Source organism: Mirounga leonina, unplaced genomic scaffold (assembly GCF_011800145.1).
Source record: "Mirounga leonina isolate KUSES-001 unplaced genomic scaffold, KU_Mleo_1.0 Mir_173, whole genome shotgun sequence".
Taxonomy (NCBI): domain Eukaryota; kingdom Metazoa; phylum Chordata; class Mammalia; order Carnivora; family Phocidae; genus Mirounga; species Mirounga leonina.
Genome location: NW_023270447.1, coordinates 15,752,462 through 15,764,868, shown reverse-complemented (window position 1 = coordinate 15,764,868; position 12,407 = coordinate 15,752,462). Strand labels below are relative to the sequence as shown.

Below are 12,407 nucleotides of genomic sequence, written 5' to 3'. Positions count from 1 at the left end.
AGGGAGCCCTGATCGGGCTCCATCCCAGGACCCTGAGATCATAACCTGAGCCGAAGGCAGACGCTCAACGACTGAGCTACCCAGGCGCCCCTCCAAGACATGGCTTCTGTTACTACTAGGTTTTTGCTTTTCCCTCTGCCCTGACCCAAATAGAGTCTTCCCCTTTGGTTCGGGTCCTAGAATGAGAACATAATTAGGAAGAGCGGCAGTCAACTCGCAGCCACCAAACTAATGTAAGTGAGAATTCAAGATAATGCTGTGAGCCACTGAGAAGTTTTGGGTCATTTGTTCCTGCAGCAGAGCCAACTAATACAAAGACCAAATCATAAATAATAAAATGGAAGATATAATAAATACAATAGTCACAATTCCCAGTCACCTTTATTTATATAAAAGTATATTAAATAAATTATCTCAATATATACAAACAGAACATTACTTCTATAAATAGAATATCCCCATGTATAAAACCTTTTAGAAAATTATATAAATATATACAAAATTGACCATAAAAGCTTGCAGTACCTTAAATCATCACCTCTATGTGGTCTGTAGTCTTATAAAAATATAGTCAGCTGTCAAGTGCTTAATCCATAGCATTTGAGTCAGTTAAAGTGCTAAACTGTAAGGCGCTTTAGGAATGTGCCCCCAAACAGAAGTCTTCTGCATTTAACACATTCATATAAAAGTCCGCCAATTGTTTTGAAACTCCAAAAGAACTCAAAAAAGAAGAACCTAAACACCATATATCACAAAAGACTGTTCTATGTTAGAAAAGTCCACCCAATTTCCATTTTACTCTCCCACATGATTTGTAGTCAGCTTCTCAAAAGTTTTCTAAAAATCTACCCAAGGGTTTTTTTTAAAGGCTTTTGTTCATTTGTTTTTGATTAGACGTTCTGGTTTCATTTGGGGTGTAGAATATACGTTCTAACACATGATATGTGCAAAAGGTGCCATAGTGTTAAAATAGGAATTTTAAAAACTTGGAACTGGTTGTACCGTTGGTTACATTCCAAAGTGTCTAATGCTGTCGTGGAAACGAGAATGCTAATTGTGAGAGCAGGTCAGCTCAAGAGCTTTCTTTGAGCCCAAGAATCTCCATGCTCCAAATACTCCTTTGTGTTTCCATATATATATTCTGTTGTCTTAGAAGTTCTTGGTCACAGTGCAACATACACTCGGTCGCGGGCGGCTGCTCCCGGGGCACGAGCTTTAGGCGGCGCTGAGCGGGGAGCTCTCCTTCCCGCTCGGCCGCGCGCGCGCCTTCCTGCACTTGTATAGGGTCACAGACAGGATGATGGTGAGGATGACGGCCACAAGCACCACAATTACAATGATGAGGAGCATTTCTGAAAAACAAAAGGTACCAGTCAACCTCAACTTCGAGAGCTTGAATCCCGTTGATCAGGGGCCGGAATGGAGGCCATAACCCCAAATGACGCCAAATGACGCTCTTGCGTCATTTGAAATTTCTTTCCTCCGCTCTTTCCACCGCAACACATTTTGATTAGGAAAGAACAGGTCAAACCCTCGATGTGTTAAGGCAGTTGACGGTGGTGAACATCATTTAATGGGCTGTTTAATAAACTGGATAATGTCCACAGCCTGGAAACGGTACACGTAAGTGGGAGTAGGGGCTAAAAATAATGCCGGGCTTGGTGGCCAGGATTATAATTGTGGAAGACCAACAATCAGTGCAAAGAGTGAGACACAGAGTAATGGCAGGGTTCAGGTGAAGGACAGATGATAACTGGCTGGAGCAGCAGGAAGGCTTCCCAGTGGATGTGGCATATGAAATGGCTCTCAAAGGTCACATTTCAGTAGAGGGAGAAGAGGCAGGGAAGCAGTGATCTGGGCGTGTATGAACACAGAGAGGCAGTGGAACTCCAGCTGGCTTGAGGAAGATGGATGTGAGGACTGGGGGTCTGATGGTGCAGAGGAGTGCAGGACCCAAGGGAGGGAGAACCCTTTTCTTCCCTGCTTCTGTCATGGTCAATCAATAGGAGAGAATTTACTTAAAAGTGTTTCTAAATTTTCAAATCTTGCCTTAGCAAGGAGCTATCCTGTGACCCTTTTGTTCCCTGAATGTCCTCAGAGTCCTTTCCCTATAAAGCCTGGAGGGAGACTCAGGCTTTCAGCTTCATTGGATGAGTCTGAAGCCCCCGCAATACTTCCAGTTAAGAATCACTCCTCACAGGGGGTCTGGGCCCCGGGTGTGCACATACCTGCACGAGGGACTATCTGATAGACTCAGTCTCTTCCCTTCACGGGTTAGACTTTCAGTCCTCTGTGACAATGAAACAACCGATAGCAGGTGCTCACAAATGTCTAGTGGGTGCTGCTACAGCTGGTCCAGACACTCCCCCATAACTCCCAGCATCAGAATTTAAGTATGAAAAAATCTCCAGAGAAATCTGTGGTTTGATGCTAAATCCTAAACATGCACCGTGTGTCCAGTGCTCAGCAGAGAGCTTAGCACACGGTAGGGGCTCAAGAAAACACAAGCTAGTACAAGGGAACAACACAGAAGCATTTCCAAATGCCTAAAATTGTTAAGAGTACCCCCAAACAACACAACACAACACAACACAACACAAACAACAACAACAAGAAGCCTGTTTCCCCCTGAACAAAAGTCCATCTTGGTTCTGAGGGTGGAGCCACTCCTCTGGAAGGTATCCGTGCCTCCCAGGTGAATGCTGGGCAGAGCCACTCATCTCTGAACATACCTTTCTTGTGGTGCGTGCACTCAATGGAACTTTCTGGACTCTTCTGGTTAGACTTCCGTGATTGAATCACTGCTTGAACACTGAAACAGTAGCTTTCTCCCTCATCCACATCAATCAAAAACTCATTAGTGTTTGTCTTGGCTGTTTTCTGTTAAGAGATGAAGAGTTCTGAGTTCATCTGGGCTCAGAGTGAATTCTTTCCCTGTTACTAAGTCACTGTGGAAGTAAAAGCCTGCAAGGACACACCTGACGTAGAAAGGATTAGAAGTGACTTAGCTGCTCTGTTCCCTCTGGTAACTGCTAAGGATGCTCCCTCCAAGACCAAAAATGACCAATTTAGGCACATCTAACCCAATTTAGCTCCTCTAGAAGATATTTGCCATAAAAGAAAAAAGGAATGAAGCATTCATCATTGAATGGAAAACGGATTTTGTCTCTGGGATCCTCCAGAGAGGAAGAAATGGGAGAGCTGGTGGGAGCCTTAGAGATGACCCGGTCCAGTCCTTGGCCGCGGAGCCTGCGGATCCGAGGGGCCCCGCCCGGAGTCACAGGTAGAACCGGGACAGCAGGTCCTCCTCCCCTTCTGCCACGCTGCTCTCTCAACCACCCCATTCTGGCATATTTGAACTGAGGGAAGAAGTGGGCTGTAAAGTCAAGGAGTCACAACTTAAAACAAGTCATTAAAAACAAACGAAAGAATCCTCACCTTTCCCGTACTTGATGCTTTCCAGTAATAAAGTGTGTAACTTAAGTTCTTGCCAAAAACATCCTGGAGGCTTAGGAAGGTGCCGTTCCTCCTGACTAAGGTGGGTGCGTCTTGTACGGTCACGTTCAGTTTTGTCCCAACTTGTTTGAAACTCTGGATTGTTGGCAGTCCAAGCTTTGCTAAAACATAGAGAATGAGCTCCGTTGGAACCAAAGAATCCTATACCAAGTGGAATTCCATTTAGTTATCCCAGTTAAGGACAGCCCGATCATCCCTCATGTAAGAGCTGCACAGAATGGGCTCCCCGGCAGCCGGGTGCTAAGCGGCTCCGGAGTGGAACCCCCAGACTTCCCAGGGCAGTGTCGTCTCGGGGCAAATATAATGGAACCACAGATGTCATTTTAAATTTCCTTGTCACATCAGAAAATGTAAAAAGGAACAGCTGAAATTACTTTTAATAATACATTTTGTTTAGCCCCCAATAGCTCAAATATTCTCATTTAACTTGTAATCAATATAAAAATTTTTGGAGATACTTTTCAAAAGCCAGGATGTCTTTTAGACTTATAGTGTTAGCTATATTTCAACGGCTCCGTAGCCATCTATGGCTAGTGGCTGTCATATTAAACAGTACAGTTGTGTAAGGTTCCATATTTTCGATACAATAAATTAGGGGTTGTGGGGAAGACCAGGCTATGTCCTTGGTACCTCAGGGAACCAGTGTTAACCACTGCGTCTCTGCAATGGCCCAGCTCTCTGCTCTGCTTAGGCTGTGTGGCTGCAGAATAAACCCCCGTAATTCAACACAAATTTCATGTAAGTGGGTGTGCGTGCGTGTGTGTGTGAGCACAGGCAAAATTAATATGTAAAATATTTTTTTCTTTCTTCTTTAAAGATTTTATTTATTTATTTGACACACACACACACACAGAGCACATGCACAAGCAGGGAGAGTAGCAGAGGGAAAAGCAGGCTTCCCACGGAGCAGGGAGCCTGATGCGGGGCTCGATCCCGGGACCCTGGGATCATGACCTGAGCCGAAGGCAGATGCTTAATGACTGAGCCACCCAGGTGCCCCTATAAAATATTTTCTATCTTACACCAAGAAGGGATTTGAAGTGGCTAACAAAAAACTCAAGAACTGGGCGCCTGGGTGGCTCAGTCGGTTAAGCGACTGCCTTCGGCTCAGGTCATGATCCTGGAGTCCCGGGATCGAGTCCCGCATCGGGCTCCCTGCTCGGCGGGGAGCCTGCTTCTCCCTCTGACCCTCCTCCCTCTCATGCTCTCTCTATCTCATTCTCTCTGTCTCAAATAAATAAATAAAATCTTAAAAAAAAAAAAAAAACCTCAAGAACTATAAAAGGAAATCATAAGGATCTGACCAAAGGGGCATGAGTAACACAGGCCCCACACGGTCCCTGAGGGGTGGTCGTGGCTGAGCACCTGTGAGAGACACACACGTGAGGGCCACACAGGAGTCTGAAGACAGGCTCTGGCAAACGGGGGCTCGGGGAAGGCAGAGAGACTCACTCGGGGGTTAGGTTGCTTCCTATTTCCATCCTCAATGTAGACAGCGGAGGGGAAAGGTGGTGGACTGCCCCTCAGCCTCTCACCATCCCTGCCAGCAGAGAGCATTCTCCCTCACTGGGCGCTCAGAGCATCAATACAAAAGCACTGGATAAAAAACATAACCCTTTCATTCTAACCTTTCGTTCTAAGTCTTCTTGAAAGGGCAGCTGATTTCACTCTCTTCAATGTGCTACGTTTGTTTATTAAAAATACCTAGCTCAGAACATAGTCCTGACCAAGGGAAAAAAATTTTTTTTATATCTCCTACTTGGCTGGAATCCTCTGCATTCCCTTTTTAGGTGCTAGGGTCAGCTTACTGGGGCAAAAGCTGGGGAGGGAAGCATTCCTCGTTTTCCAAGCTGGCATGGCTGGAGCGGGCCAGGCAAGAGCCAGCACATCACGGGACTCCGATCATGGTCGGGTTATTTAAAAAGGTCAGTAAGCCTGATTGTGGACTCAGAGGGAAACTGGACCTACCGCACGGATTTGTGACTATTTGTGAAAACCCTAACCTGGGACTTCTGGTCTCACGATGGAAGAAAATATTCAGGAGATTTATGTGCATCTGTCATATATAATCTCCTAAATAAATCTGGGGGAAATGCTGAAGCTCCAGCTTTGGTGGAGTGCACCCCCCCTCCCCCGCCAGCCCCTCCATCCAGCCAGTTGCTGCGAGGGCCTGGGGACAGACCAGTGGAGAAAGTTTCATGATGGCACTGTTAGCAACTGCGAAGTTTACATTCTGTGAACCTCCGACCACACCAGGAATGAGCCAAGAGGGCCGTGGCCCTTACGAGGTTCTGAGAAAGAGGATCTGTGCATGGATGCACAGTTTTTATGTAATAGCCCCAAGAGTCACAAGCTCACAAAAATATTCAGGCCAAGACTGAAAGGTTATTACAGAGAGTACTTACTCTCCGTGTAAGGTGTGAAATCTGGGGAGTTTGAAAATGGAGGCTCCCCAGAGTAATCGGTGGCATCAGCGGGGTAGGACAAGACCCGCGCCTCGTAGGTCTGATTCACGTCATTCACAATCTCATCGGTGAGGTCACACTCTGTATCTGTGGTGTAGAAGCATTTGCTCTTCCAATTTCCAAGTCTAGGGCTAAAGGAAGGAAGAGGAAGGAAGAGGGATGAAACATTAGGATCTCATCCCTGGCAGCTTGCTTTCTGGCCGTGGTACTGTGTTCCACCAACAGCCCCCGCACGTGGTGGGAGCAGGCGGCGGCTCAGCAGAGTGAAGCCCTCGCGGCAACCTGGGGCTGGCTCTGTAGCGACGCACTTGTCACAGATAAGGCTACGGAGGCGAGGTGAGAAGGGTGACCAGCTCCAAGTCCCACAGCAGTTTGCCTGCTGGGTCTGTGCTCTCAACCATTTGTTAAATCTTTTTTTTTTTTTAAAGATTTCCTTTATTTGAGAGAGAGAGAGAGAGAGCACGAGGTGGGGAGGGAAGGGGAGAGGGAGAAGCAGACTCCCCGCTGAGCAGGGAGCCCAACCGGGGACCCCAAGACCGTGACCTAAGCCGAAGGCAGATGCTCGACTGACTGAGCCACCCAGTCTTCCTTAAAATGTAGACAATTTGTTACGGTCACATGGGAGAGAGAACTGCTTTTTCCCATCAAGACCCAATTATTTGTTATAGTCTACTTATTGTATCATTCTATAGCACACTTTTTTTTTTTTTTAAGATTTTATTTCTTTTAGGGGCACCTGGGTGGCTCAGTCGTTAAGCGTCTGCCTTCGGCTCAGGTCATGATCCCAGGGTCCTGGGATTGAGTCCCACATCGGGCTTCCTGCTCGGCGGGAAGCCTGCTTCTCCCTCTCCTACTCCCCCTGCTTGTGTTCCCTCTCTCGCTGTCTCTCTCTCTGTCAAATAAATAAATAAAAATCTTCAAAAAAAAAACGATTTTATTTCTTTTAGAGGGAGAGAGCATGAGTAGGGGGAGGGACAAAGGGAGAAGGAGCGAATCCCAAGTAGACTCCACATGGAGCATAGAGCTTGATGCGGGGCTCAATCTCATGACCCTGAGATCATGACGTGTGCTGAAATCAAGAGTCAGACACTCCACTGACTGAGCCACCCAGGAGTCCCTATGACACACTTATTTTATCACATTTTATATTCTATGTGGAATATAGCCAATGTAGCAATAATAGAATCTATATAACCATATATTCTATATATTACATTTGATTGTGACCATTACTGGTGTGGTTATTTATCACTGAATCCACCATATGCCAGGTACTGTACAGGGCCCTTTACACAGGTTACCTCATTTGATATAATCCTTCCAAGAAGGTATTGGATCTTTTTTACATATAAGGACACAAACTCAGAGCCACTAAGTACCTTGTACAAGGTCACATAGCTAATGAGGTGAGAGCTGCGTCTGTCCGTCCCATTCTATGACATGCCTCCCTCACTTCTACAAGATGTGAATATAGCGCACCAAAGATTATCACATTACAATACAGGTAGGACCTGTCTGACAGTCTGAGAGACCAAGAGGCTGAGACAGATCTTTCTTTTGCAAGACATCACTGAAGAGGAAATAATTTAAGGAACTGCTAAACATGAAATTCTTCTAAAGAACCGAAACATTTGTAGATGAATGTCCCTGCCAGTGGATCCACACACTTCTGTCCCACATAAATTGACAGCCACACTGCTCTTTCCTTCAGCATCACAGACCAACACAGGGCTTTGCCCATCATTCAAGACCATGCTCCAATCCTGCTTTCTCCAGGAATCTCCAGATCTGCTTTCTCAGAATTGGCGTCCCCCTTCCCTGTACCCCAGCATCGACATCTCCACTGAAACACTTACTGCGAACTTGGTACCAGGGTCCATGCCCTTGTGGCCCACCCACCCTTAAGCAGCAGGGCTAAATGGAGGGCTCAACTAGCCAGGCCTTGCTGAGTGTTAGGTTGTTTGCATGTGCAGGTTGAATCAGGGGGAAAACAAGCTGCCATATGGATTCAACTGTCTCAGTTCACGCATAAGAGCCATAAGTACATATTTAAAAAAAAAAAATCTGAACTAAATATCCGGGCTAAGAGGGTATGGGCAAACATAACTCTTTGTCCTAAAATCCACAAACTGAGATGGATACAGAAATATTTTAGTTTCTTAAATTTCTCTAATTTTCTGTGATAAATGTAGAGAGGCAGTCTTAATTCCAGAATGACCAAAATGCATTTTTTAATAATTGTATCACTTCTATTCTAAAAAGTGAGTGAGAAATGATGATTCTTCTCGATTGCTATGGCACACACATTGTTCAGATTAACAGGAGAAAGCCTGCTGGGCTCTGTGGCCTCTTCCCACCTGAGAGATAGGTATTCGATTCCTCCCAGCTCACACATAGAAATCACAGTACTCTCTGGTGAAATTTAGCCCAAGTGCCTAGATCCCTGAAAGTAGTAAAGTCTTGTGAAAAGGTAATGAAGGGGTTCTGTACTCATTTCCTCTAAATGCTATTGTCAGCAGTAACACTTTAAAAGGCTTCAAGCTTCCTCTAGGTATTGCAAAACCTCCCGGTTTGGAAATAATAAATATCCTACTTGAATTGCTAAGAAATCCCAACAGAAGCCAGATTCACTAATCTAGAAGCAGGCTGTTTTCTAGAAGCTTTGGAAGTTTAGCGTTAGAATTCGGAATATTGGGGCGCCTGGGTGGCTCAGTTGGTTAAGCGACTGCCTTCAGCTCAGGTCATGATCCCAGGGTCCTGGGATCGAGCCCCACATCAGGCTCCCTGCTCTGCGGGAAGCCTGCTTCTCCCTCTCCCACTCCTCCTGCTTGTGTTCCCTCTCTCGCTGTGTCTCTCTCTGTCAAATAAATAAATAAAATCTTTAAAAAAAAAAAAAGAATTCGGAATATTTCCATAGAATCAATATTACAGGTGTTGGCTGGGCGGTAAGGCTTGAGCCAATAGCATTTCCCAACGACCACTGAAAACTTCCCATGGCGGGCAAATGCAGCTGGAGCTCCAACTAGGGGCTCCAGGCACAGCAGTGGTACCCTGGGAGTGGGGACAGGCTGGTAGCGAGGGTGGGTGGGTGAAGAAGAGCAGCAGGTTAGAATGCTTTCTCTAGGGACGGAAAGCCAGGAAGGAAGAAGGCCCACAGAGGGGATGGCCTTCCTTCCTCCTCCCAACAAGCTTTGGGGCCTCATATCAGACTGGGGCAGACCCACCTAAGCAGGTGGTGGTATGAGGTACTGCGGAGACCCTGGTTCCAGACCTGGCTGGGCACTCACTATCAGGGCAGTCACGAACGATTAAATCCCTTACCTTCCCTGGGCAAGTTTCCTCTTCTCCAATAGGACTGCCATGGTCCTTGTCACCCAGGAATCGTATTTACCCATGGGGAGGCTGAAGAAGAGTGCGGGGGTGGGGGGCTGCCCACACGTCCTCTAGCGCAGGGGCAAGAGTGTGGGGAGGTCACTCTCTTGGCAGGAACCCCTCATCCCCAGCTGCAGGCACCCACAAGACCCAGCTCTGCTAGGATGTGTTACTGAAACAGAAGCAGCCTTGGAAAGTCCGAGAACTTAGAGCTCACCGAGGCTTATGTTTAAAAATCAGGTCGGTCGTAAACGTTTCCACATATTCACCAAACATAAGATCGAATACATTTAGGAGTAAGCATTCCTCCTGAAATCCTATTTTCATTATCCAGAATGAAGATGGTTTACTAAGGTAAACTTCAGTTCTGTATCAGAGGAATTAATTACTAATTCTCAATTAGTGGAAGCTGAATGGACAAGTTGGATCATAACCAAAATTATTACCTGGGGTTCTGAAACTCCTGTCGCTCTCTCTATATAACTATATACACAGCATGTACACACACAAGTTCTCTTCCCTGTTTACCAAGAGTCGTCGTGAAGCTCATTTTGAAAAACAAGAACATCCACCTCACAGGCCCACTCCGTCCTTAGGAGCTGTGTTCCTAATACCATATAAAAGGCTTGGCACAAGCTAAAGCAAAAGAGCAAAACACCTTGAATTTTTAGCCAGTGATTCTATTGTGCCTTTATTCAATTAGCTCTCCTCTGTTTAATAAGATCTCTAGCAAGCCTCCTAGAGCATTTCAGAAACCATAAACTCACCAAGAATATGGTGAAAAGCATCAAGGAAGATAGGCGGCCGGCGGCCGACCCTCAGATTGAAAATGCCGACCTACCAGCTCTCGGAGGGAGCTGTCGGTCACAGAGGAGGGTGTCCGGGCAGTGCAGCCCTCACAACCCGCTGTACAGACAGAGGAGTATTTCTTCTGGGCTTTAGTGAGTCACGAATTTGACCCCCTCCGAGATCACGCATGCAACCGAATTTTCAATCAGTGTCCAAAGACGAGTGAATCAAACACTGCTTTAGGGCAATGTATACATTGGGACTCCTCCCCGCTTCCTCTACAACATGTTAGATCCGGCTCACAGTCTAGACGGCGAGGAAAAAGATGTGCGTGCTTGGATGACATTAGCCTCCATCCAGGAAAACATCTTCCCATGCTGCCACAGCCGGCTCAAGAAGGTTCGCCTACCCCCAGCTTAGACCCCACTTAGGAATTTTCCCATCTGTGTCCAAAAACAAGTGAAACATTCTATCAGTTGAAGCTGTGGCCATGTTGCAGGCTTCAGGGAGTAAGGCCCTGGTCTGCAAAAGACCAGGAACGCCCTCTGTCATCTGTTAAATACTCTCATCCATTCGCCAGCTTTAAAGACATTTGTATTCAGCACAGGGAAATGGAAACATTAAAAACTTTAATTTTCTTTTTCTTTTGTACCTAGCTTACCTTATCTGAACAGTGTAGACATGATTGATGGGTTTGGGTTCCCACTCCAAAATTGTCTTGAAATTAGTTGATTTCCAAGTTAAGTTATATGCTACTACTACCTCTGTAGTCCCTTTAAACAACAGAGAAACAGCTATCATTACATGGGCTCAGCACACGATTTCACCTTGATGGTATAAAACATCTTCCATCCCCCCAACATCACCATTAACCTCATATTAATTTTTTTTCCCACCACAAAAGCTTCATTACTGAATTATCAAGACAAAAAAAAATTTCAAGTTTTTAATTTTCTTAGTTAAGGTCTCTGAACTTCCTCATGGCAAGATCGATCTTGTAATCTAAGAGGCAAGGATCTCGAAATCCTTGTTTGAAATTACTCACGGTGGGGGAGGGGGGTGGTGGGAAGCCCTGAGATAACTTGACCTGGAAATACAGCTCAGGAGCCTTCAGCCTCCTGCGATGTCTAAGGCCCAGCCCAGGAAGTGTAGGACTCAGAGGTTCAACTCACCAGGGAAGGCCAAGTAAGAAGGGTTTTGGGTAAGTTATGGAGAGGGGCAGATCCCATGCGTGTGAGAGAGGTTAGGCCTGCACACCATAAGAAAGCCAAATCTTGACTTTCCCCATTTTTATCTAACATGTCTCTATATAGAAACCTCCGGACAGCTAGGCAGAAGTGTGGCCTGTCACACCGTCGGATGTGTTCCGTTAGGATGCGTTATTATGAAGGTGCGCTTTGCCAGTACTCAGCGGGTCACAGTCTCTGCCCTGCCCCACGCACGTTATAAGCATATGGGGCATGCACAATGTGGTGTCTGCTCCAATCCAAGCGACTTTTTGCAACAGGATTGCCTCTACCTCAATCTAAAACAAAGACGTCCAAGAAAAGACCACAAGGGCCTCTCTTTATCAAGGAAAGTGGACGTGCAATGAAGGATAATATCCAAACACGGCACGCTGACCAGGACAGGTGCGGATCCGTGTCCACCCCCTTCAAGGTTGCAGATTACTGGGAAACACTTTCCCTAAACTCAAAGCGGGAGCCACAAATCCCTGTATGCCATCCCGACGGACTCCGGCCTAAGCTTCTCCAGCAGAAGGGGCCGCGGACCACTACCCTTCCTCCCCCGCCTGCGCGCCTCGGGGGCCGGGTCGGTTCGGACTCCGCTGCGTGAGAGCGGCCGCGTCCGGCGGGTGCGGGGGCACCTCCCGGCAGCAGGGCGAGCCCCCTTCTCCCGACCGCGCGCCGCTGGGTTTCGGGGGCGGGTGCCACTCACCTGAGGCTCCGGCCACCTGCAGGAGGACCCAGCCGAGCAGGAGCATCCGAGCGACGGCGGCCTCGGGGCAGGGCGCCCGGGGCCAGGTGGGGGTCTCCATGTCCACGAGCTGGCGGCGAGGTCGGGAGGATTCCGTTGCGCCCCGAAGACTAGGGAGGTTGCGCTGGAGGCGCCGATGGGCAGCGTGCAAGAGCGGGAAGGGGTGCGGGGAAACCCGAGTCTGGGGGAGCCCGCGCCGGGGCGCGCTTTAAAGAGCTGCGCGGCCGCCCGCGCCTCCGCCGGCCCCCGGCTCGCCCCTGCCGCTCCTCCCCACTCCCGCCCCCGGCC

At 47.5% G+C, this 12,407-nt stretch overlaps 1 protein-coding gene across 1 annotated transcript; it reads right to left on the bottom strand.

Annotated features, from left to right (window-relative positions):
• Window positions 1–362: 362 nt before the first annotated feature.
• F3 (coagulation factor III, tissue factor) lies at window positions 363–12,316 on the bottom strand. The gene is made up of 6 exons (XM_035017985.1): window positions 12,081–12,316; window positions 10,804–10,915; window positions 5,922–6,112; window positions 3,439–3,617; window positions 2,733–2,880; window positions 363–1,352 (listed from the first exon to the last, which is right to left on the bottom strand). The coding sequence occupies exons 1-6, from the start codon at window positions 12,178–12,180 to the stop codon at window positions 1,216–1,218; spliced, it is 867 nt and encodes a 288-aa protein (XP_034873876.1). The 5' UTR covers window positions 12,181–12,316; the 3' UTR covers window positions 363–1,215.
• Between the last annotated feature and the right edge of the window lie 91 nt (window positions 12,317–12,407).

What these genes read in the sequence shown, in the direction of transcription:
- F3 (XM_035017985.1), bottom strand. Translation starts at nt 12,180, where the DNA reads ATGGAGACCCCCACCTGGCCCCGGGCGCCCTGCCCCGAGGCCGCCGTC. An exon ending in GCAGGTGGCCGGAGCCTCAG is followed by an intron (nt 10,916 to 12,080) that starts GTGAGTGGCACC and finishes TGTTGTTTAAAG; the next exon opens with GGACTACAGAGGTAGTAGTA. An exon ending in AAGCATCAAGTACGGGAAAG is followed by an intron (nt 2,881 to 3,438) that starts GTGAGGATTCTT and finishes ATCTCTTAACAG; the next exon opens with AAAACAGCCAAGACAAACAC.